Genomic DNA, 27,040 nt, shown 5'->3' with positions numbered 1-27,040 from the left:
CGTTTGCTTTTCATAAAACTTTGTTGTGCTTCTACAGTGTTAGAACCAGCGCAGTCTTATAATAATTTATATCAAACTTAAATTATCCAAAAATAAAAATCATGGTTTCTCAATGCAGACAAAACTTTCACCAAGAAAGCGAAGATGCTATTAACAACCAAATAAACATGGAGTTGTATGCAAGTTATCAGTATCTTTCTATGGTAAGTTTAAAAAACTATTTTTTTTAATAGCACGTTTTACGATACGCTACAAATTTTTACTCTTGCTTGCTTTTCGTAATATAACTCGTAAAAAATATTCTTTTATTCGTTAATAAATATATAAACGATTAAAACATCCAGCAAAAAATGTTGTATGTTGTTGAAATCTTGATAATGGTATATTCAAAAAAAATTATTTTTGTTTCTTATTTGATTTAGCAAAGTTTTATAAAGTTTTGGTAAACTAAATGTTTGGCTTTTGTTAAAACTGATTGTAATTGTTTTTAAATAAAGTATGTTCAAATACTTTGATTTTTGTAAAATGTTTTGTTTAAAAATAATAATAAAATTCAACCCTTCACAAATATGCGTGGTGGTGTTAGATCGAATAAATTATTATTTTTATTTTGCAGTTAAGAAGTTTAAAATCACTAAATAGAAAATATTTAATAACAAAAAATGGTTTTCGCCAAATCAAAAACTTTAATTCAGGTTTAACATTAACAGGATTGTTAACACAAAGGCTTGCTAATACGCTTAACTTAATTTTGTCTAAGTTCCATTGCAACTTAATAAATAGTCTAATAAATAACTCTCTAATAAATAACTGTAATAACAAATAGTCTATTAACTTCTGTGATTTAATAACTTAATAACTTATGGGTATCTTTAAATTATTAAATTTTTAAAGGCTTATCATTTTGATCAAGATGATGTTGCGTTAGCCGGATACTTCAAGTTTTTCAAGCATCAATCAGATGAAGAACGTGAACATGCTCAGAAAGTAAGAGTCATTTTTTTTTTGTATGAACTTTTTTTCATTTTAAAGTTTGTTTTGATGATGTTTAAACCAGTTTTTAATTTTTAAAGAGAATAATCTTATCGTTTTCAATTTTTAGCTTATGAAATACCAAAATAAACGTGGTGGTCGTGTAGTTTACAAGGATGTTCAAGCTCCCCAATTTCAAGTGAGTACACCAGTTTCAGCGTTAGAAGCAGCCCTTGAATTGGAAAAGAAAGTTAACGAGTCGTTGTTAAATGTCCATGCAATTGCTGGAAAAAACAGCGATCCTCATTTGTGTGATTTCTTAGAATCAGAATTCTTGGATGAGCAAGTTGAGTCAATCAATGAGATCGCTAAGTTGATCACAAACGCAAAGAGATGCGGCGATGGTTTGGGTGTTTATCAATTTGATAAATTGAGCTTGTCAAGTTAAATGTCAGCTTTTTTTTTGATTGTTTTGCCTTGAGGACTATACAGAGCAAACAATGTTTATTGTTAAAGAATAAGAAATCTTCAGAAAAATAATTTTTTTTGGATTTAAATTCAAAAGTTGCCTAAAATATTTTCGCTTGATTTTTTAATGTGTGCAACAACATGAGAATTGTGCGTGGTGTGCAATAGCATAAGAGTTGTTTTTCTTGTTTGAAAAAAGCAACAACAAAACCGATTATATAATAACTACTAGCTGATTGGACCCGTAAAAATACGGGTCTTTATAAGTCTTTTCCGCACTGACTATTTCTACTTTTATACTTTTTCTTTACATATATATTTTAGTACCTGGACGCATAAAATAAGGGTCTTTATCAAACCAACCATTTCTCTACTTATCTATTCTACACTAATCAATTCCTTTTTTACTACAATATTTTTTAGTTTAATAGTTCATTCTAAAAAATTGCTTTAAGAGCGAGAAAAAAAATTATCATGCGCACTTTTTCCGCATACCTAGAGCTTATTTAGGCGAGTTTCCCCACTCATCCGTTTTTCTATGGAAATGAAAAAATAATCACGTGAGCATGCGTAATAAAAGTTTTAATTTTTCTGAAGGAAACTGCGTGATAATTTTTCCCATTCCCATCGAAAAACGGATGAGTGAAAACTCACTATAAGAGTTTAATAAAATGGTTTGTTTTTCTCCTAAACTCATATCATTAATAGATCAGTTTCGTGCGCTAAGAGACTATGTTTCGTGTTTTTTTTTCTATGTGCATATAATATAATAACAAAAATTCAAAACAAAACTGTTTAAGCAAAAAATGACTTGAGGCCGTTTTCCACAGGAAGAAAGAGTTGCGCAAAGCGAATTTTTTTGTTGATAAGCGCGCGCAGATAAAACATATCTGGCAATTATGCTAACACAGCGTTTCTCTTCAGCAAAAAAAAACATTGATTTTCTATTAACTCACTCTGAACATTGGCAAGCATCAGTAAATTTATCAAATACAAAGCTAGACTTAAGTCGAGAATTAACAAATGTAAATTTGCACACTGTGAATTTCGAAAGTTACACTTCATAAGAAGGTTTATTTTCAAGTTACCACACGAAGTTAAACCTTTTCGTGAAAAACCCTACATGGAGTTAAACCTGCTGTTTATTCTTGCAATAACAGTTTTTTAGCAGAAATGTTCATGTCATAGTTTAGCATTTTTTTTTCTTATACTTTCTTATAAAATATATTCTATAAATTAAATTATTATATTACAAAATCATATCACATCTTACCTACAAAGACAGAAATGTTTAAATTAATAGGTGAAAAGAAATTTCCACTTCAAGTAGAAAGTATTGTAAAAAAAGTAGTAATTGCTCTTAGTAAACAATAAGTTTACGCTGTATGTCTAAAGTTACATCGTAAGATATGTATTTTATTATGTTAAAGATAAACAGCGTAAACTTAATGCTGCCATTTTTATTGTTGACAACAACAGAAAAAGTTGCGCAAAAGAAAGTAAAGTGGAAATTAAAACGGCGTTTCGTTATAGCGAAAAAATTCGCTTCGCGGGAATATTTGGTCTTGTAGAATACGGCCTTTATGTTATATATTAGGGGTCGTCCATAAAGTACGTACGCCAAAAATTTTGAAATTTGACCCCCCCTCCCCCCTGTTGCGATGCGTACTTTTATTTCGCCCCCCCCCCCCTAAAACGTCCGTCCGTTTCTCAAATCCCCCCCCCCCTCAAATATCCCCCCCCGCATCCCTCCTGTTTTTTTTTTCTTAATTAAAAAGTTTAATTAAAAAAAAAAGACGGAGGGTACCTTAGATACTTTATACTACCCCAAAGCTTTTTGCTTACGCATTTTAAAAACGTCTTTAAGTATAAATGCAAATTATAATTTAAATAAATTTAAAATTTTTTAATGTAAGTGTGTATTTGGGCGAAAGGTTTGTGCGGCGGCAATAGTCTACGGAGATCCTGGTTCGATTCTCGGTGAAATCTAGGAAAACTTTTTTTGTTTTTTTAACGAATCAAATGTAAATAAACTATACTTAGGGTGGACGTTTTTTTCAGGCACCCCTCTTTAGTAAGTAAAAAACGAGTCTAAGGTGAGATCAGTAATATTGAAAACAAAGGGTAAAACCCAGTGGGAGGGAGCAACAGCAAATTTTGTGCCCTTTTGCTATTTTAAGAAACTTTTTATTTTAGCAAAACCTAGCGGTCTTTGAGACGCCATTGACACGTTTTTTTTGGGGTGACTCCGTCCCATCAACCACGGCCCTCAGGTCTTACTCAGGGCCAGTATATAAGGGCGGGCATGTCTGCATGGGCCCCCTCAGGATTTTTTGATGTTTTGATTTTTGATGATAGAACACTTTCACACAACGTGCAAACTTAAGTTTGTTAATATGCCAAATGAGGTGGCCTTGCAAAAAATTTGGATGGCGGAGGCCATCCAAATTTTTTTCCAAATCTAAAAGTTATAACCATGCAAAATTTACACCCCTCTCATTTTGGGGGTCGGGAGGGTAAGCGTTTTAAGGCTTTTTTTTCACAGGCCTCCGCCATCCCGATATTTTGCAAGGCCTCCTCATTTGGCATAGGTATAAACAAACTTAAGTTATGAGTTTGCACGATGTGTGAAAGTGTCCTATCTGGAACATCAAAAAATTCTGAGGGCGCCCATACATGTGTGTGCATAGAGGAAAACTATACCCTCTACTTCATATACCATACATCTTTTTATGTTGGCAAACTAGAATCTTTAGTCAGAATGTAACTTTTCTATTGATTAGCTGGTTAATTGTGATAAATTAGAAAATCGAAGTACGTACTTTTAAATTGAACCCTCCCCCCCCCCTCCCATACGCATATTTACTAACAGTTTACTTTACCAAACTATTTCAGGTTACCTAACGCACAAGTTTTTTTTTTCATTGAACTAGTTCAGGTAACATAACTTGTTTGTTAAGGTTCCAGCTAATTGCCTTAACAAACAAGTTACGTTAACCTGAAAAAAAGGCAATTTGCAGGAAGGTTTGTATAATTTACTGGAACTTTTTTAAGAGTGTAAAAAAAATATTTTATTTTCAAAAACTCTGGAGAGCAATCTGACTTGTCCAACTACCTTTCCGTTAGTCTTCTTCCTATCATAAACAAGGTTTTTAAATCTTTTATTAACAAACACTTAATCTCTCATCTTGAATCAAATAACTTACTTTTTGATCATCAATGATCAAAAAGTAAGTTATTTGATTATTAGCAATATACAAATCAACATTATTATTATTAATGATCAGTGATAGCGCTTTTCATTATTCAGTAGAATTATTATCTGTTAAATATTAAAAAAAAAAGTGCTGCGACTCTTTTTCACCTTTACTTCTGTTATAGACCACCTGAAGATGATATTAAAGAATGTTCTAATTATCTAGAAGAAATTTTTTTCAAAATCATTGAAGATCAAAAAACTTAAACATAGATTGTTTAAAATACTAAGAGTATCCGATTACTAAATTATTTTTTGATAACATGTTTTAACATTGTACTTTACCAATTATTATTAAATCCACACGGGTAACCTCGAATTCTTTTTCTGCTATAGTTAACATACTAACAAACTAATTTCTAGATACCTCCTTAAAGACAGGAATAATAAAAATTGTAATAACAGGTCATTTTCCATTTTACTTTACAATAAAACATGATACAAAAATAATCAATATCTCGAAAAAAAATTTATAAAATAAAATAAAAATTCTATTCAATGTATTAAAGACATACTATCGGCAGTAGATTGCGTTGAAGTTATGACCGTCTGTACTAACAGGCCTCGTAAACGCGTTAATCGGGGCCTGGGGCTGGGGGCCACCAAAAACAACAACAACTAAAAAAAAGTTTATGGTTTCATGAACTTTTGCTCATAAAAAACCATTTACATTTAGTATGCAGGAAATATAGCTAATTTTTTTTATCTTACTACATAAATAAGACCAATTTATAAATAACAAGTTGACACAAAAATAAAAAAAAGCATTCCCTAGCTATAAAGCTTTATCTACAAAAACTAAACCTAATCAAACATTCCCTAGCTATAAGGTGCTGAAAATCATACAAAATTACATAATCATTGATTTAACATATACATAGAAAATATAGGAAATATATCAAGGTGGCACACAAAAAAACAATGGTATATTTTAAAGTGCAAAAACATAAAATAAATATTTTTAGTCAAAGTGTAAGTAACAGCAAGATTGTAACAATTTTTAAAAAATCTCTCAAGCAATAAATTAAAGTTATAATTTTAACCAAAATCACATAATAAGTAGAAAATACACAAAACATATATGTAAGGGGTCGTCCATAAAGTACGTACGCTCATAGGGGGGAGGGGGGGGGTCTTCAAAAAGCGTACGAAAGCGTATGGGAGGGGGGGGGGGTTCAATTTAAAAGTACGTACTTCGATTTTCTAATTTATCACAATTAACCAGCTAATCAATAGAAAAGTTACATTCTGACTAAAGATTCTAGTTTGCCAACATAAAAAGATGTATGGTATATGAAGTAGAGGGTATAGTTTTCCTCTATGCACACACATGTATGGGCGCCCTCAGAATTTTTTGATGTTCCAGATAGGACACTTTCACACATCGTGCAAACTCATAACTTAAGTTTGTTTATACCTATGCCAAATGAGGAGGCCTTGCAAAATATCGGGATGGCGGAGGCCTGTGAAAAAAAAGCCTTAAAACGCTTACCCTCCCGACCCCCAAAATGAGAGGGGTGTAAATTTTGCATGGTTATAACTTTTAGATTTGGAAAAAAATTTGGATGGCCTCCGCCATCCAAATTTTTTGCAAGGCCACCTCATTTGGCATATTAAAAAACTTAAGTTTGCACGTTGTGTGAAAGTGTTCTATCATCAAAAATCAAAACATCAAAAAATCCTGAGGGGGCCCATGCAGACATGCCCGCCCTTATATACTGGCCCTGAGTAAGACCTGAGGGCCGTGGTTGATGGGACGGAGTCACCCCAAAAAAAACGTGTCAATGGCGTCTCAAAGACCGCTAGGTTTTGCTAAAATAAAAAGTTTCTTAAAATAGCAAAAGGGCACAAAATTTGCTGTTGCTCCCTCCCACTGGGTTTTACCCTTTGTTTTCAATATTACTGATCTCACCTTAGACTCGTTTTTTACTTACTAAAGAGGGGTGCCTGAAAAAAACGTCCACCTTAAGTATAGTTTATTTACATTTGATTCGTTAAAAAAACAAAAAAAGTTTTCCTAGATTTCACCGAGAATCGAACCAGGAAGTTGTTAAAAAATCGATAGGTTTACTTTGAAAGTTTCAAAACCTTTTGTTGTGGCTCTTTAGACGACCTTGGTGCATATAAATTAACATAGTTTTTTAAAAAAATGTTTGAAAGTGAAATAGCATGTTTTCTTTCCATATTAAAGTTAAAAGACTCTGATATCAACATTAGTACATTGCAGAGTGACTTTCGGCAGACTTTACTAACAATATATAATAAGACTTTACTAATAATATATAAGAGAAAATAGTCCACTGGCAAACATTGTCATTTGGTATCTTCAAACCTCCACGATTTATTTCTGCAGTATAATCACCAAATTCTCTATAGTAAAATTTAGCTTCTTCTTGCTCTTCCACTTCATTTCGCACAATATATCCAGCAATATATACTAATCCTGCTTTTGTATCTGTTTGCAAACTCTTTTCTAACTCAGGTAAATTGTCAAATATATCAATAGCATTACTGCTAAGAAAGTATCCACATTTTTGGCAATTATGTCCACTTTCTGCAGATAAAGAATCAATATCTATACCAATATGGAGACTTAATTTTGCTCTTTGAGTTTTAAATTTTTCTAAGACATTTTGAACATTGATAAAATATGTGCCTCCAGATCCTAGTCGAAGTTTTCCAAACATTTTTTCTAGTGGGTCAGTTGTAAATTTTCCTAGTATTACATAATTAAAAGAATATTGTAACAAAAATTTAGTAATGGCTACTAAACTACGACACGTATGAGCTAAAGCTGCATCTGTATCTCTAGTCAACTGAAATCGTCTGTTTCCCTGTTTGCTGGACATTTGTTCTGCCATTGTTGCTAGAGAAAGTAAAAATGCCAGTCTAGCATCTTCTGAAGTTGATATAACAAATATTTCAATCAAAGTAATGGTATTGTCTGTTTCTTTTATGCTACTGTTGGATTTTAGAGCAGTTGCAGTTTCATTACAAAAGACTTGTTGGCAAGTAGACACTTTTTTTCTCTCAATAGATTTTGGTGCTACAGAAACACTTGTAAGTTTAGACAATTTTACAATGTGATTTCCTTCGAGTTTGAACAAGCTTAAAATACTAGACCAAGATGCATATTTCGTTTTTCCATCATATTCATAACGTAACTTTTGACTTTTTTCTGTGATCCAGTTATTATGAACAGAATTAAGTAAATGCACAAAGTCATATAACAAGAACATATTCTTTTTAGTCAACCATGGATCAACACAATCAAACTTTTTAAATAGTGCTTGGTTTACTCAATTATTGTCGCATATTAGGGCTACAGTCACCCCTCCAGCGCTCTTTATTCCTATTAAAACAAATTGAGTTTGTTTGAAAAGAAATTCAGATTCAAGCTCACAAACTGGTAAAATTCTGCACAGATATTGCGGCCCCATAAAGTGACACTAACTTAAAACTTAAAACAGTTGTTGCTAAAGAGTCTGCTTTATTTACTGCTTTACCAAAGACTGAGCCAGCATGATAAGTAAGCGATGATTTAATATAGACTTCATCAATTAAAAGTATACACTTTTTTTGCATTTAATTGTCAAGCTTTGAAAAAACTGAGTTTAAAAACTCTATATCGTCTATTGCAGAATCCAGTTTTAAAGTTAGCTTTGTTAAGAGGGAAATCCTTGGAAGTTCAAAATCTTCCCTTAATCTTTCATATAATGATCTTGAAATCGCAAAATAATCAAATGCTTTAACAATGGTTTCTGTGCTGTATTTTTTCTTTCTAATTTTAGTAGAGCTCAAAAAATTAATAGCTTCTTGTAATTTCGAGCAAGAATCAATTAGGAAAATCTTATTTTGAGATAAAGATGCAATTTTATACTTAACTCCTCAAAAGTATAACTCAAAAGTAAGATCATTCTTAATCTTAAGCATAAATCTGACAACCGAAGAGTTTTCTTCAAAGTCTGTTGACTGAATGATTGGCAAATGTTCACCAGCAAAATACCAAGTTACATCAACTACACCAAAATCAATTTCTTTATTTTGTAGCTTCTGATGTAATGATTTAAAACACGAAATCTTATCAGCAGCTAAAAACATATCAAGTTTATCGGCTATAATGTTCCGGACAAATGAAGATGCTTTAAAAGTTGTTCTTAATGGTGGTGGAAAAGTAGGTATCAAACTAGGCTTGACACATGTGAAAACTGAAGGAGGATTGCGAGGCCTTTTATGGCCAAATTTGGTAACTGTTGGATATTCAGCTGGAAAGTGTCTTTCGCAAACAACTATATCTGGGCTGTCAGGTAGATTATCTCGTGGAATGGCATTCATCCAACGATTATATTCTTCTTTTTCAGTAGGAAGCCGAAAAACTTTTTCTTTATTTTGGTTATTTTAATTACCATTACAGTTGCTCACGCAACAATTTTTGGGCATTTTAGATAGATTTTAGATTCAAACAAGATAATATTTTACTTAATTTGAAAATTAACCAAGATGTCGCTAGAACTTAAAAGATAAGTTTAAGAGTTTTAGATTAGCCCCCAGGCCCCGATTAACGCGTTTACGAGGCCTGCTAGTACAGATGACCATGGTTAAAGTATATCAAGAATGTAACCTTGGGAACACAAACTCCGCATATAATACTTTCACAGATATTTTACTATAATAATGATTAACACTATAATAATCATTTTCCAATCAAAGAAAAAGAAATCAAAGTAAAACATTTGAGCTGTACATGTATCACCAGCGGAATCAAGAAATCTTCAAAAACAAAACAAAAAAACTATATGTTAAATATTTGAAAAACAGAAATGAAGATAACCTATCACTTATAAACAATATATAAATCTTTTCGAAAAAATAATAAAACATTCTAAAAAAATTTATTATTCTAAATTACTTCAAAAAACAAATGGAGGTACCAAAAAAAACATGGAATATCATGAAAGAAATTATTGGAAAAAAATATACAAAAACAAACAGCTTACCATATAGAATTATTATAAATGAAACAGAACATAACGATAAGTACTCTACTGCCGAACAATTTAACAATTTCTTCGCAAATATTGGCGCTAACATGGAGTCTAAAAATCAAACCCCAAATAACTCCTTTGAAAATTATTTTACTGATCTAAATAGCGAACAAACTTTCACCGGATTAAGCTATGACGAACTCGAAAATGCAAAAAACAAACAACAACATCTGAAATACAAAACAGTTCGGCTTTCAAAAGCAACATGCAACTGAACATGCAATCGTAGATCTTGTAAATAGAATCAATTACTCATTTGTTAATAAAGAATTAGTTCTAGGAATTTTTATAGATCTATTGAAAACATTCGATACTGTTGATCATGCTATCCTGCTCAAAAAATTGAAAAATATAGCGTAAAAAATGTTGCATTACTCTGGTTTAAAAACTTTTTGCTAAACAGACAGCAATGTGTTAATACTTTTCATCAGAAAATAACTGTTTAAAAATGCTTAAGATTAAATGTGGCGTTCCCTAAGGTTCCATTTTAGCTCCCTTATTGTTCTTAATATACAATAATGATCTTCCGAATGTCTTAAACAAACTTAATGTCATAATGTTTGCAGATGATACTAATTTATTTTATTCATCTCAGCCTATTAAAGTACTCTTTGAAACAACGAATATTGAACTTGAAAAACTTAATATCTGGCTAAAATCTATTAAATTATCTTTAAACACAGAAAAACCAATTACATTTTATTCCGTCCCAACCAAAAAATGAAAAAAATACCAAATGTATTAACATAGCTAAAAATGGAAAACAAAAATATTGTAAGAACCTCAACAACTAAATTTTTAGGTTTACTAATTGACGAAAATATTTCATGGAAAGCTCACATTGACTATTTATATTACAAAATTAGATAACCTAAATTGTTTGAAAATCTTTTCAAACAATTTTGTATTTAAAAAAAAATTTGTTTTAAATACAAACAGTTATATGAACTTACACTAAACTAATACTGAAACTAGAACCAAAATTAACATTGAAACGAAAATCCCAAAAAATTTCAATAACAAATATCAATATATAAATCAATAATAATTTTGTTTATGTCTAATCATATATTTATGTGTACAAAATCTAGAATTTATCAATTATTCATTATATTATATATTATTATATGTGAATCCAATATAAAATGAACTACCATTATATTTTGTGAAACTAGAAACATGTAAAACGAAAATACAAAAAATATTACTAGTACAAGCGGTTTCTTGATGACCAGACCATCTGGTCTTCTGCAAGTTTCCCGGGTTCTTTTTAATATTGATGATACCCTGCAGTTATATTCTATAAAATTGTGAGATTTTTTTTTTCTTTCTCTTACCATTATATATTTTATAAACATTGTAAATTTGTATCAGTTATATAGAATCACAACATTGTAAAAATTAAAAAAAATAAAAAAGTGCTGGTAAAAGTTCCGTCAAAAACACGATTGAAAAAGCATTAGGTTGAGCATTTTATGATAACAAATTTTCGCAGCATGATTTTTTAAACAAAGTTGACACAAGTAAAGCAGCTACAGTGTAGTTGTGAAATTTTGACTCAGAATCAGAGGCCCAAGATTAAATGCCGGCTCTGGCCAGATTAATGATATTTGTAAGGAAGGAGGCGCGTACTTATTAGCTAAATGTACTTGCGCAGTACTCTATAATAAGTCCGTACGGACATCTTAAAGCACCTTGGTAAAACAAAAAAAAAATTTTAATCGTTTTGATATACATATAGTTACATGAAGGTCACACTTTGCAACAGTCAAACCTAAATCTAACGATAAACTTCTCCAATCAACCCTGTTTGTTATGTCTTATTGTCTAGATTTTTTTCAAAACGCCTTAAAATAATAGCGAAAACTTTTAGTAAAACATTTTTTGATACTAATGGCTTTCATGAATTTATCATAGTTCTTCAAAGTATTTATTTAACAACGTTTGTAGAGATCTTAATTTGCTTATTTGTAAAAAATCGACTTTGAATTTTTTTTACTTCAAGGCCTCAAAAAAAAAGCTGTAGTCTTCAAAAAGTGGAATTTATTTACCGCTTTTTAAATGTCAAACAGCTCCGAAGGTAAATGCTGGGCACTCTAATAAAGGTAAATACATTTGCTAATGAAGAGATCTAATACTCTTTTCACACTGAGTTTGAAAAATATAAAGCCGAGGATAAGTTTTTAGACATTTAGGAGGTTTCGGCATATCTCGAGAATGCATTTCATTTAATAGGACAAAACTTTAAAAGTTTTAATATGATTATGACAGTCATTTGAACATAGCTACCATTTTAAAGTTGCGTGACATCCAACCCAAAATGTTCTAAAAACTAAAATGTTTAAAAGTTAGGCAATAGTGAAACATTTGTCTTTTTTAATATTAAAATTTTGTATAAATATCTTCTCCTTTACACAGATATAATTATTGAACTAGTACCCCTTAATTCGCTAGAAGATAGTTATCTTTTAGATCACTTTAAGATCATCATTTGAAAACTTTGAAATTGGTAAGATATTGCACCCTCAAAGCACTAAATTAACATTCGCTAATAATGGTAGTTTTCATTTATAGCTAATCAATAATTTCATGGACCACGCTAACATTTGTATTATATCTAGGCATAATACAAAAATTGTATAAATATTAGGGCAAAGTCAATTTTGGAATCAGAAGTTTGGTAATATAGAGATTTGTTAACTTAATAGAAAAAAAATGTTTGGTTGAAGCTTTTTTATTTTAAAGAAGTTTAGGTTGAGCTAAAATGATTTCAAAGTATTGATAAATATAGTACAGAACCACCCACAGACAGATTATTTAAAATCTTTATTTTCTAAACAACAGTTATCCAAGTTATAGCTACATTATTATTGCAACTTATACTTATACAATAACTTATATAATGTAGCAAAAAAATCATACATACAATTGTAAAACTTATAGCATAATAAGTAATTAAGATATGGAAAAGTTTTGAACAATCACTGCAACTAGAAATTATTTACAATTGTTCAAAAATGGCTTCTTATTAGAAACTGGTGTAGAATCTGTTAGTTCTAGTGTCGTAACACACTAAAGCTTAATTTTCGAATCAAAAAGTAGAAACTCGAGTTTCTGCTTCGATGGAATATATTGAATTAAAGTCAATTAGTTGAATTTTGTAATTTGTTTAAACATTGAATTCATTTCTTGAGCAAAGAAAAAAAATTTTAAGCATAACTTTATAATTTTTCTCATAAATATGGAGCCTTAAAGAAAATCAGTAGGAATTTATGATTTTTGGAAGCTTCAAAAGTATGTTTCAAGATATGCAACTGATTTGATTAGATATGATATAGGAAGTTCAATTATAGCTGCACTAGAAAATGATCTTATGATAGATTTTTCAGAGCTGTTTGATGATATAGCAATCACATCAACTTTAGTTATAGAGAAATCCAAAATAGATAGTTAAAAGAAGATGGTTAAAGTTTTATCAGACATAATATATTTATTATTAAATAACATAGAACTTAATTGCTTTGGTGTTGATGGCAAAATTGATAATTATACTTTAGTTGTAAGAGAAATAAAAATAAAAGGTAGTGAAGTTGTTCTAAAGAAATTTACAGAAAAAGAACTTCAAATGAATATGAGTAAAAACTTCTCACTAACCTTTATGGCAGGAATGATCTTACTCTAAAATTTTTTAATAAAATTTTACTTGTAGCAGCAACAGAAAAAAAACAAGCTTTATGAGTCTTTATGAAGTACTTGAAAAGAATAACAATACTTCAACATAAATATATCAAAAGTAGGAATATTTTTTGAGTTTAAAAAAAAAAAAGGTTGACTAAAACCTCACACTATAGGACTTAATCTTCATCAAATGGATCTTTCATTTAGATCTTTGTTTATATTGATGGAGCAACTTAGTCCCCAAATCATTTTGTAGAACCATTAGAATATATGGGTAAAACCAAAAATGAACTTTATTTAGTTGTTAATTTTAATGTTATTAAATTTCCATTTACTGATATTGTTTTAGAACTTTTTTTAGGGGATTTAAGTAGTGAGACTTTTATAAAAATGTTGTATGGAATTTGCTGCAGGAAACATGAGTGTTTAATACTCAAGCGGGAAAAGTAGTTGCCTTAGTCATTCTCTTTGGTTAACGTTATCAATAATAAGTATGTGACTAAATGTGCTAGTATCAGCACAAGATTCTGGGTTTATTATTTTGATAACAAAAAATAATTTGATAATCTATATTATCCAAGTCTACGCTTCTACATGATTCTACATGCTTTAAAAAGAGCAATAAGATGCATGAAGGTGTATCAACCATTTATAATATAAATTTAATAAATAAAATTCGAGAAATTCAAAATGATGTTCGTATATGGTTCAAAAAGACGGTTATATATCTAAGATGATGTTTGTATCGAAAGCATTGGATGATTTTTATATCTAAACGTTTTTACAGTGAGTTACATAATGATATTCTTAATTATTCATAATTAACATAATTAACATAATTAGTTTGAAAAATAATTTAGTGCTACTTGTACATACTAAAGTAAATAAAAATTTATAATAAACTTATGAGTTATTCTTTGCATATACAAAAGTTATTTCAAAGCTTGTTGTTTGGCGTTTTAAAATTACACTTCGTAATCGATAATAACTAAGAATATTTTTAAAATGGTAATTTCCAAAAAAAAAGTTAAAGTTTATTAGCGGATATTTCATTATTTTTTTTTATTCTGTCATGACAGTTGATAGAGACAGTTTTTCCTCTCCTTTATATTTTTTATACATCAAACATTTCCTGAGTCCTGAACTTATAACATAATGTCGAAAACGCCGCATTAAATATTGCGTGAAAAGCCTTTAGTCACTTCTTCAAAGCCAAAATTGCAATTGAAGGATTTGTTTTAATTAAATTAAATTTTCAAGAATGTATTTTTGGATCATTTCGAAAATATCTCTATAATGCCAAACACTTGATCTCAAAAAGTGTTGTTTTTCGACCTACTCTACTGTATATTTCAAAATGTTGCTATGACAACGTTTAAATAATCATGGATATACAATAAACAATGTAAAAGAAAGTATCAACTTTTAAGAAGAAAAAATAAAGGAAGAATTAACACAATTAAGAAAGAGATATGATCTTGAAGTTAAAAGTATAAACTGTTTTAGAAAACCGCTTTCGTCATAACAACACAAGAGTCGATGGTAAACAAGAGAATCGCCAGTAGAAAGTTGAATGGGTGTGAAAAATCTATAAAAAAATACTCCAACAATCTTAAATTTTGAACCGAAGTTATTGTGGAATGGCCGTTTTGAATTGGGTCGTATAAAACAGGTATGAATAATTCGCGTTTTACGGAACTGAATTTTGTGCCAAATTTCTGTTCCACGTATTTTAAATTTTTTTGAAGTAGCGTTAGACAAACGTGTTTTTTTTAACTTTTGAAATTATATATACAGTTAAATTATTTTTAAAAAAAGAAAGCTTTATTTTTGGTTGATAAACATTGTACTGATTTACTGATATTGAAAGTTAACTTGTTGTCACCTTAAATTATTATTGAGTGCTCACAAATTTTTTAAACCTATTCAGAAAATTTTCTATACACATTTTTTATACACATATAAATTTCATTGAAAAATATCATGTGGCCAATTGTGTAGCACTTTTGGTACCTAATTTTCATTTTTCGTGGGGGACAGGGGAAGTCAGCTAAATATTTGTTTTTTTTTAAAGTAATTTATATGTCAAATACAATATTTGATATTTTGACATTATTAAAAAAATTAATTAAAAAAGTTCAAATACTTACATATGATTTAGATGAAATGCAATTAAAATTTTAACATTTACCCAGTGGGCACAATGACGTTGAAATAACGTTGAAACAACGTCGCAAACCGACGAAATGCAATGTTGAAACAACGTTGAAATTTGGTGGAATTGGAAACGAAATCCGACGTTGAAAACCACGATGTTGAAACAACGTCGATGAAAACGTTGTTTCAACGCTGTTATAACGTCTTATCGACTTCATATCATCCATATTTCAACTTCGATAAACTGAAAATTAAAAGTTCAACGTTGAAATTACGTTGTTTTAGCGTCTTATCGACAATATATCAACCATATATGGTTGATATATTGTCGATAAGACGTTAGAACAACGTTCAAACAACCTAATTTCAACGATAAATTTTGGTCATTTAATAAAAATTATACAGCCTATTGGATATAACTTATATCCAATAGGCTGCAGCCATGTTAAATTGTCATCGTTAATATGTTAAACTGTCTCGACTTGGATTGCGATAAAAAAAGACAATAAAAAAGCAATATTTTGCGCTAAAAATTTCATGTTCAAAAAATTATTTTAAGGGAGTTTATATAAGAAATAGATAGAATGTTAACATTTTATATATACATTTTATATTAACATATTCAAATCGTCATTTACGCACCGACCGCCACCATTGGATCTGTCGGGTGCATATTTCAACAAACTCATGATATCTGTTCTGACTTCAGCAACCGTAGCAGTCGCTTTACTAAGCATGACGCTCTCTATAATAAAAGGTATTGCCTGAGTAATTTGCAACAAGTACAGCAAGAACTTGAAATTAAAGTAGCACCAAATCATCAAATTGTGTTTTTCAATAACAGATAACATTACTCATGACTTACCAACAACAACCTTACAAATGTTTTTGCCTTCAAATTTCTCTTTACCCTTGCCGCCAGCCATGTTGAACTTTGATTGTAGACCATTGGTCATCAACCTACAACAAAAAGTTATTATTTTTATAAATACATTAAACTTTGATACAATATCAGGTTAGGTAGCCTAATGGCACCGCGTATACCGCGGAATTCCGAATGGTTTTAAAATTTCAAAAATTCAATGACTTTTTTTTTTTTTAGAAATAGGTCAATTTCAATAAAAATTATACATATATATATAATAGATCATCCAGGTCAAATTTGAAAAATCCGAAAAATTGTTTGCGGAAAAAGTCCGGAATATTTACCCCCCCTCCCCCCTTATTTTTCCTCCTAATTTGCTTTCATCTGAGTTGCTTTTATTTTTAGTTTTAAATTTCATCCTGTAAGATAGAGTCTGAATTATATTCAGAATCTACTATTGCAGTAGCCTCACAATTGCTGCTGCTACAGACATTTTCATTTAATGAAGCTGAGCAATCAATACCAATGTCACTAATAAGAAGCTCATTAACCAAAACATTATTCCGTCTCCATCGCTTTAACCGGGTAGCCATTTCCCTAAACAACAGAAGGCACTTTTATAGTATGTATATATATATATATATATATATATATATATATATATATATATATATATATATATATAAATATATATATATATATATATATATATATATATATATATATATATATATATATATATATATATATATATATATATATACAAGTAGAAGTTTTTAGAATAAAATAGCTAAATTAAAATAACATAAAACACACTATTTAGTTATATAGTGCGTGATTCTTCGCATTTAGTAAACATGGCGTCGATGTTCATTTGCACGGTATATATTATATATGTATATTTATTTATATATTTATATATACATATAATGTATGATATATTTATATATATATATGATATTATTATATATAACATATGATATATACATAAAATATATGATATGTTAATAATATATCATATAGACTATAATAATCATAATACTATATTATAGTATTTTTATTATTGTTATTTTTATTTTTAAATTTTTTTTATATTTGGGAAGAGCGGAAGGAAAAAAGTGATTCTTACGCCAACACATACGTCACTTTTAATTTCTTTTGACTTTCGTCCAACATTTGCGAGTTGTCAGAAAGTTAAAACCATTAATTTAATAACAAACTGATCGTTTTTTAAAAAACCCACAAAAACGCAAAATTAATTGACCAGAATGTTTTTAAAAACATTCTGAATGTTTTTAACAATATAAACAATGTTTTTATTTTAATTTTTTTTAATAAAATGTTTTTATTTTTAATTTTTTTAATAAAATGTTTTTTTCTTTTATATTTTTTACTGTAAATCATGCGCGGAGTGTTGCTGCATCGACTATCTTATAGCCTGACTCGGGAGTGCTGCTACATCAACTGACAAATAGCCTGACTCGCAAGGTAGTGCTGCTATATCGACTGACAAATAGCGTGGACTCGCAACGGAGTGCTGCTACATCTACTATCTTTTAGCCTGACCCGCAAGGGAGTGTTGCTACATCGACTGAGGGTTTGGTTGGGGCAGGCAGTCTATCAATTAATGAAAAAAATAAATGTAATAAAAAAAAAATTTAATTTTAACTTTTTGTCAACAAAATATGGACTTTCTGACTATATATATATATCTGACTATATATATATATATATATATATATATATATATATATATATATATATATATATATATATATATATATATATATATATATATATATATATATATATATATATATATATATATATATAACATTAATAATATATATTTTATATTTTTATAATATAAAATTAGTATAGTCAAATATACTAACATACATAGTAAAACATTTAATCAAACTCTAAAAAACTACTTACTTAAACAAACTCTAAAACAAATTCAAGCAAATTCTTTATGCAATACACACTGATGAAATAAAAAAAATGATCTATTTAATATTTATTGCTAATGCATCGCAAATTAAGCAATGTGGTATCATTAAATTGACAAACTCAAAACCTTATGAAATGGCAATAGATGGCCTAATCAATGACTCGTAAAGTCACGCATGCGTATTTGAGTTCTCAAAATGCAAATCGAACGGTGAAACTCATAATATAGACGTTGAATTAACGTTGATTCAACGTCGCGTTAAGTTGATCGTTTTCAACGAATTTTCAACGTTGATAAAATGTTGATTTTTGGTTATATGACGTCGCGACTAAAAATCAACCGTAAATCAACGTTGAAATTACGTCGTGTGTCCACTGGGTAACGATGAGGGTTTCAAATATTAGATTTAACATGGTGAGGGTTTCGAATATTACTTCTTATAATTTAAATATCAACTAACTTACTTAAAATTAAAATTATTTGCCTTATTTGAATACAAGTTTATAACTTTGTCTATATAATATTATTACAGTAGGCTGTTTTATATTATCTTATGATGCATACTTAATAATACTTTTAAATGCTCGCTTTTATTTTACAAATGTTTGGTTACCTCAAATATACTACGCAAAGCATCGTGCAAAAATTCTTCAGTTTACCTTACTATTACCAAAGTTTGTGAATCCTGTTGAAAAAATTGTCAATTAATGTAATTCAGCATTAAAGTCAGAAAGTGCTTATTTATTTAGAAATAATATGGAAATTAAAGATGGTTTTTGCAATCAGCAAAAGTTTTAAAGACTTTGAAGGTGATACTTATGAATTTAAAAATTTTTTTAGACATTAAATTAAAATAATGCATCAAACGAAGGTATTGTAACAATTTTTTAGAGTTATTTTTCACGCTTGTTAAACTTTTTATTCAACACCATAATGAGTTGAAGCATTTTTTGACCAGTAAAATATCAAACAACTTTTGTATAAGTTGTTTTGCAAAAAATTCAAGATTGTAAATCTAATCCAACTGTTTCGCAGCTTGAAATCTTTTTTTGGGAGTCTTCTTATCCCAAATAATATAAAACCAGTTATAAATTTATGCTTTTCCCTACCTAAAAAGTCCTATAGGACCTATAGAATTTTTAAACAAAAAAAAAAAGGCAAAACTTCGATAACTATAAACAATTTTTAACTTATGTATTTTAATTGAATCCTATTTTAATATAAAAATAGGATTCAAGTCTAAAATTTTTTTGTTCCAAATTCTTGGAATCCTATATAACTTTTTGACTAGAGTAGTGATAAGCAGATTATAAACATGACTTTTCTTTGTCTTATTGCAGTGGAAGATGTTTTGAATTGACTTAATAAGAGATGTTTCCCTATTACTATTACAGAGTCACTCAAAGAAAAGACTGCAAAAGCACAACTTAAAAGTACAGTTCGTTAATGGGTGCACTCAGCAATGCCAAAGAAAGGTCATCTTATGCAACACTTTATTAAATAATTGTTCAAATATAACCTAGGGAGTTCCACATAGTTTGGTCCTTTTTTTAATCTGTATAAACAATCTAAATAAAGCTACTAATCTGAAGAGTATTATGTTTGCAGATGATACTCTTTATTGATGAAATTGAAATAAGAAGAGATTCCGTTATTAGATTTTTAGGTGTTTATCTCTAACATCTAAGAATAAAATATCGAATAAACTCGATGAAAACATTACCTGGAATCAATATAATATCTATGGTTTTCAAAAACATTGGAGCTTAATACAAAGCTCAAACTTATGTTCACAGGAAAAACTTAAGACAACTTGATTTCTCATTTACTCACTTGTAAATAAACTAAAAATTTTGTGCACCTTTTTGTTTTTTTATCCATTTTAACATATAATAAAACTTATACAACTTCATAATATAAAACTAAAAAACAAATAACAAGCTATCATATGTATGTATATATATATATATATATATATATATATATATATATATATATATATATATATATATATATATATATATATATATATATATATATATATATAAATTACAACATCAGTAAAATAATATTATACATAATATACAACTTAAAATTAAAATAAAATAAAATAAAATTTAAAGATAAGTAATGATAGTAATGAACTACATTGAATCCAAAACTTAAAAAAGTAACGATAGTAATAAAGATAAGTAACGATAATAATGAAGATAACTATATTCAATCCAAAACTTATTATTCCGTTACTAAATTCTCTATTGTAAACCGAGAACCAAAGTTGCGGAACATAATATTAAATAATGAACCGAAAACTAATTATTCTCTAAACCAATTCAAAACAAATCTTAAGCAATTACTTTTGTTGACTGAAAATGAATTAAATTTCATCTAATAAAGCTTCTTTAAATTAGAAATCAATAATTAATAGTTAACTAATTAATTACTGTAGATTATTAGTACTTAATTAATCAACATATGTTCATATAATTTTATTATATTTAATGATTATCTTCTTTTTGAGAAATTTAATTTTCATATAGTTATTTATTAATCTTTTCTTTTTATTTTTTACTGTTTATTTGCTTTTACTTAATTGGCAATTAAAAGTATTATAAATTTAATTAAATAAGTTAAACTATAAATTGCTCTAACAATAAAATGTGTTTTATATAAAATCATATCTTCTTATTTTTCAAGCCAATTCTTAAATGTTATTTTTGTCATTTTAATATTTTATTAAATTTCGTTTCTTTTATTTTACAAAACAGTTCTTAAATCTTATTCTTTGAAAAACTATAAATTTTAAACGCTATGCGATATATTTACATTTTCATTTATAATATTAAATCGAAGTTATATACTTTAAAATACTTGAAAATATATTTTATTGTTAAACTATATTTTATTTATAATGAAGCATTTTTGGGGGCTTAATGATAAGACTAAATAAAAAACTTATAAGTTACAACTGTAAATTTTTTATTTATCGGCAAAAGTGTAAATAAATAAATAAATAATGAAAAGGGTGATATCGCATTTTTAAAAAAGGAAAAGTTAAAAAATAAAAGAGAATATAATAAAAATTTAAAATGAAATAGAATTTGAGTTACGTCATAATCAAGTAACTGTTCTTTTAAGATACTTTTAAAAGTTTGAACTGAAATTGCAGTTTTACTATTATTTGGGAGAAACGAGTTCCACAGATGTGGCTCTCGGTATGTTGTTGAGAATTCGGATTGTTTTATCGGGTACCAAAACTTTTGGTACCTGATAATTAAGCAACGAATGCTTTGTTTGATATTTATGATCTATTATAAAAGAAAGGTCTTCAAAATAATTAGGCAGCATATGATATTTTAACCTAAACATGAGTAAAAAAATATTATAAATATAGAACAACATTCAGCACTCTAAACTTTCTAAGCAGTGGATTGGCACTTTATTAGCATTGAATATAAGGCAGCTTGCTTGCTTTTTTTTTTTTTTTTTTAGATACTTGTAAGTCTTGACGGATAGGTGCTATTTGACTTTCCAAGACCAAGGGACTACTCTAATATGGAGTTTACTCGTATATTTATTTTTATTTAAAAATTCTTTTTACTTGTGACACTCAATCCTCTCTTAACTCTTTAACTTTTTTTATGCTTTTATCAAACTTTAATGCACAACTTAAAGTAACCATTAACGACAATTGCATCCTGCAATTTATCATAATTTTTTTATTCATTGGCGGCTGCGTATTCATAATTCAGCAAAATTTTTCAAATGTTAGTAATTCTTTACCTATTTAATAAAATGCATCAAATAAACAACTTTTATATCAAATAATTTCCATCCAATACACTTAAGTGTGTTGGATATAAATATGCTCCAAAGTATACCACGTGCGCAACGGAAGCACATGAATTGAGTCAATAAACACAAATCAATAAACAGAATAGCAAAATTTATTTTTTACTATTGGAATTTAAAAGATATTTTTTCATGTTGTGGTATATATTCATTGTAGAAACACGTAACAACGCAATAAACAAAGCGTTGTTATGGGTAAAAATTGGTATCGCATTATTTTTAATGTTGTAGGTTTCTAACTATTTTTTTGGTAAACAAAAAAATAGTTAGAAACCTACAAAAACTATATTGGCAAAAACTATATTGGCAGGGTAAAATTACCCATCGTTAAAGCTGGTATTGTGGTTTATCTTCCTTCGGCTAATTGCCATACAGAGGCTACATTGCCAAGGCCCGCAAAGATGAGTTCAGCTCACTAAAGAGCATCATAACCCGCTTTGCAGACCAAGAGTAGGTGATTTTGAGAAGAACAAAGAAATTAGAGTGAAAGTCAGAAAAAGTCAAGTTAGAAAGATAGCATAGAGAAAGCGGACAGATATTGCACTAGATGTTAGAATGTGCAAATCATACAATTAATTAGGTTACCTAACTAATGTATTAATATAAACATAATCAGTATTGCTCATCGCGTTTGTTTAAACTTATTATATATACTTATAATCTAGCGTTAAAGCAAGCAATTTGTTTTTTAAAGTTCCTTGACACGCGCATAATGCAATAAACAATTTATTTGTAATTCATATCTTCACTTGCGTCAAGCAATCTAAAATTGTTAATCGCCTTAAGTTATACAATTTTTATTTTTAATGTTTGAGTCATCTAAATGGTAATTTTTAAGTTACCTACAATATATATTTGTCATAACATTTTTTATTACAATAAAAACATTCGCCGAAAGTATTTTATGATTTTTTGTAGATATAATCGGAGTTGTAGTAACTGAAACACAAGTCCTGTGCCGAGTTAAAATCCGTCGCTCCCTACAACGACAAATATTAAAATTACTAGTTTATTCTTTTAAAGAATGAAAATGTTGAGGGTTGTTCATTTTCACATGCTCTATATAATTCTTTTAATTCTGTTATTATTCCTTTCGTCTTAATTGACTTTTTGATTTATTTTAATTTATTTTTATAATTTTTTTTTAGCTGTATGGCAACAAAATAAATAAAGCGTTGCTGAGGAAAAATAAAAAAATTGCCCACACCGCTTTGTTAAAAAATGATTTTTAATAAAGTTAGCTATCTACGATGTATTATATATTACTTAATTACATTTATAAAAAAATATTACTTAAATCTATCGTTATATTACTTAAGTAGTTCATTATTGAAAAAACGATTTGATTTGATTTTTTTTTTTGATTTTCAATCTTAAAAAACCTACTACTTTTTTTCATTCAAAGTTTTAATAGAGTAAAGTTTTGTTCAAAAAATAGATTTTTTTCAGTAGAGTAAGGCAATATTCGGACAAACGATCAACTTGAAGTCATCAAGACAATACGCCATTTCATTAATTAATGACGTAAGCTAAACAGTGTTGAGGATATTCGAGAAACGGTGATTCGAAAACCTAGACGTTCCCTGCCCGATAGATAAACTATAAATATTTACATTGATTGTTTGTTGGCATAATGCCATGAAATAGTTATATAAATAAGTTATAAAAATAATAGTTTTCGTACATTTCAACTCAACATTAAGTTTTAACTTTATAATTTTTCAACTTAAAAATAAAAATAGAACAAGAAAATAATTTTCAGACTTTTGACGCCCATGCGCTCGGTGCGGTTGCACCGCTTGTAGTGCCTTCACTTCGTAATGAATATGGATATTTGCTTACACAAATATACATCAGCGATAAATAAAAAAGCAAGATCTAGCATTGTATATCAAAATTGCTTGACATGCGCACTGAAAATAATGTAAATGCAGATATGAAGTCGCGTAATTTTGTTAATCGTTTTAAGCTATATAATTTTTATTTTTATTTTTATTGAGTGATCTAATAAGTAATTTTTATGTTTCAATAACTTTAAATTTTTTTTGGACAAAAACATAATTATTTTTTTTATATTAGCATATGATATTTTTTTAAGACACATCACAAGACTTATTGAATCGTTATAATATATTGTATATTTTCATAAACAGTTATCATATTAAATTTTTATTACCAGAGACCAGGTTGTGAAGATTTAAGTATGAATTGAATTAACGCATGATTAAACGCATTTATCATTAAAAGATTATTGTGATGAATTAGCACATACTAGATTATTTATATTTTTTAAAAGACTTATTATATATTTAATTATATATGCTTTGTATATATGTTCTGTTACATATAATTTACATATATACTTTGGTATATTTTATATTTAACATTCATTTTATACTCTATTATACACTTTAGCCTAATAAAACTATAAGCATACGAAGTAAACACGAACATTGGTTTCTTATAAATCATTTAACCCTTTGGCATAAAGCATGACTTTGATTTGAAATATTTCTGTTCAATTTTTTATTCAAACTTTTTAACTACTTTTGAATATTTTTATTCCACAATTTTTAAATCTGAATGAAAAATTATTTTCAAATAAAAATGTAATATGATTAATTTGCTGCTAGGTTTTCTAAAGATAGCTTATGTAGAAAAGTATCAAACTTTTTAGCACCTGAATATCCGTTAATAATAAAGTTCCGGTAATAATAAATTTTTTTCTTTATCATTTCGCTAAACTTACCTTCTGAAGACTCCAGAGGAGAATGTAACAGTTGTGGATATTTTTTTTTGTGTGGAGAAACTAGTTGTTAACCCGACAAAACTCGTAAAATCGAATGTTAGCACAAAAAACGTGTCAAAATGATTGTTAATACAACAAAACGCGCCTAAGTAATCGATGGCGCAAAACAATGCGTCAAAAGTGAGCGCAACGCAAAGCGCGAAGTAATCGTTGGCATAACATATAGCATAATTAACAGCGATTTGTTGCTCAAAAGACGGCACTGAACTGCATTTAAAAACCGAATAATAAAGATTTATTCACAATTATATAGTACTTATGAAGTATATTTGCAACGAACTTGAATCATAGAAATTTAAATTAGAACGTTGGCAATCCATAACTTTACATCTTCAAGTGTTCTTAAAGATTTTTAAGGTTTCTCAGAAACATAGTTTTAAAAATCGAGTAAAATCGAAAAAAATCGAGAAATGGGTTTTCAAAGCAATCAAACTTGGCCAATCAAATTGCTATAACATTGTTTTTAACCAACAGTAATACAGTTAAATCATTTTTAACCAATCAAAATAATTTTATCACGTGATTTTTGTCTATAAATTTTCGTACATCTTCAAAATTCATTAAAACTTTGTTGTGCTTCTACAGTGTTAGAACCAGCGCGGTGTTTTAATATTTGTATCTTAAACTTAAAACATTACTCAAACATAAAAATCATGGTTTCTCAATGCAGACAAAACTTTCACCAAGAAAGTGAAGATGCTATTAACAACCAAATAAACATGGAGTTGTATGCAAGTTACCAGTATCTTTCTATGGTAAGTTCATGCTTTTTTTTTTTAATTCGTACGTTTTTCGATTTGTTGTTAGCAAAAAGCTTTTATTTTTTAATAATTCAAAACTTTTATAGTGCCTTTGATAAAGTTTCTAAATTTTTATAATAAGTTTTAAAAGTTTTGCGCCAATCTTTATCTTCCTTGCTTGATTTATTTTGTTGAGTAATGCTGTTGTGAGGGTGAACAAATTGTTTGGTTTCTGTTAGTAATATTTGTAATAACGCTTTTGTATACAAACGTTTAGATACTTTTGAATTTTATAAATTATATTTTTGTGAAAAAATTTAAATTCGACCTTTCATAAATATGCATGAAGTTAAACAGTATAAATTAATAATTATTTTTATTATGCCATTGAAAAGTAAGACAATTTTTAAATGGTTCTTTCTATTTTAAATTACCAAATGAAGAACATTTAAAAAAATTTTTTTTGCGAAATGAGAAAACATTTATTATTATTAAATGAAAAAGTTTTTAATAGTAATCAATAATTATTCTGTATCAATAATTACTCTGAAATTGTTCTGAAAATATAAATGTTATAATATATTATACATAAAATATATTATAAATATGGGTAGTCTAATAAATATTAAAATATAAAATTTTTCAGGCCTATCATTTTGATCAAGATGATGTTGCATTAGACGGATACTTCAAGTTTTTTAAGCATCAAGCAGATGAAGAACGTGAACATGCTCAGAAAGTAAGAGTCATTTTTAATGTCTGTTTCAATCATGTTTAAAAAACTTTTAATTTTTACAAACAATATTTCTTTAATTTTTAGCTAATGAAATACCTGAATAAACGTGGTGGTCGCGTAGTTTGTAAGGATGTTCAAGCTCCCCAATTTCAAGTAAGTACGCCAGTGTCAGCCTTAGAAGCAGCGCTTGAATTGGAAAAGAAAGTAAACGAGTCGTTGCTGAATGTCCATGCCATTGCTGGAAAACACAGCGATCCCCATTTGTGCGATTTCTTAGAAACAGAATTCTTGGATGAGCAAGTTAAGTCAATCAATGAAATTGCCAAGTTGATTACCAACGCTAAGAGATGCGGCGATGGTTTGGGTGTCTATCAATTTGATAAATTGAGCATGTCAAGTTAAATGTCAACGTTTTTTTTGATTGTTTTGCCTTGAGGACTATACAGTGCAAGCAATGTTTATTGTTAAAAACATAAGAAATCTTAATAAAAAAAGAGTCTTTACTTCA

At 28.4% G+C, this 27,040-nt stretch overlaps 1 protein-coding gene and 1 long non-coding RNA gene across 2 annotated transcripts; one reads left to right on the top strand and one right to left on the bottom strand.

The window, feature by feature from the left end:
• On the top strand, positions 1-27,040 carry LOC100203778 (soma ferritin). The gene is made up of 5 exons (XM_065788962.1): positions 1-203; positions 895-987; positions 1,103-1,274; positions 26,438-26,535; positions 26,617-27,040. Exons 1-5 carry the CDS (start codon positions 102-104, stop codon positions 26,932-26,934), a joined length of 783 nt encoding a protein of 260 aa, XP_065645034.1. The 5' UTR covers positions 1-101; the 3' UTR covers positions 26,935-27,040.
• Positions 16,109-18,455, bottom strand: LOC136074944 (uncharacterized). Its single transcript, XR_010635583.1, has 3 exons — positions 18,380-18,455; positions 16,442-17,038; positions 16,109-16,321 (listed from the first exon to the last, which is right to left on the bottom strand). It is a non-coding gene; the product is annotated as an uncharacterized LOC136074944 (long non-coding RNA).

The sequence above is a fragment of the Hydra vulgaris genome, chromosome 01 (genome assembly GCF_038396675.1).
Source record: "Hydra vulgaris chromosome 01, alternate assembly HydraT2T_AEP".
Lineage (NCBI taxonomy): Eukaryota > Metazoa > Cnidaria > Hydrozoa > Anthoathecata > Hydridae > Hydra > Hydra vulgaris.
This window is presented reverse-complemented; position numbering and strand designations above follow the sequence as displayed.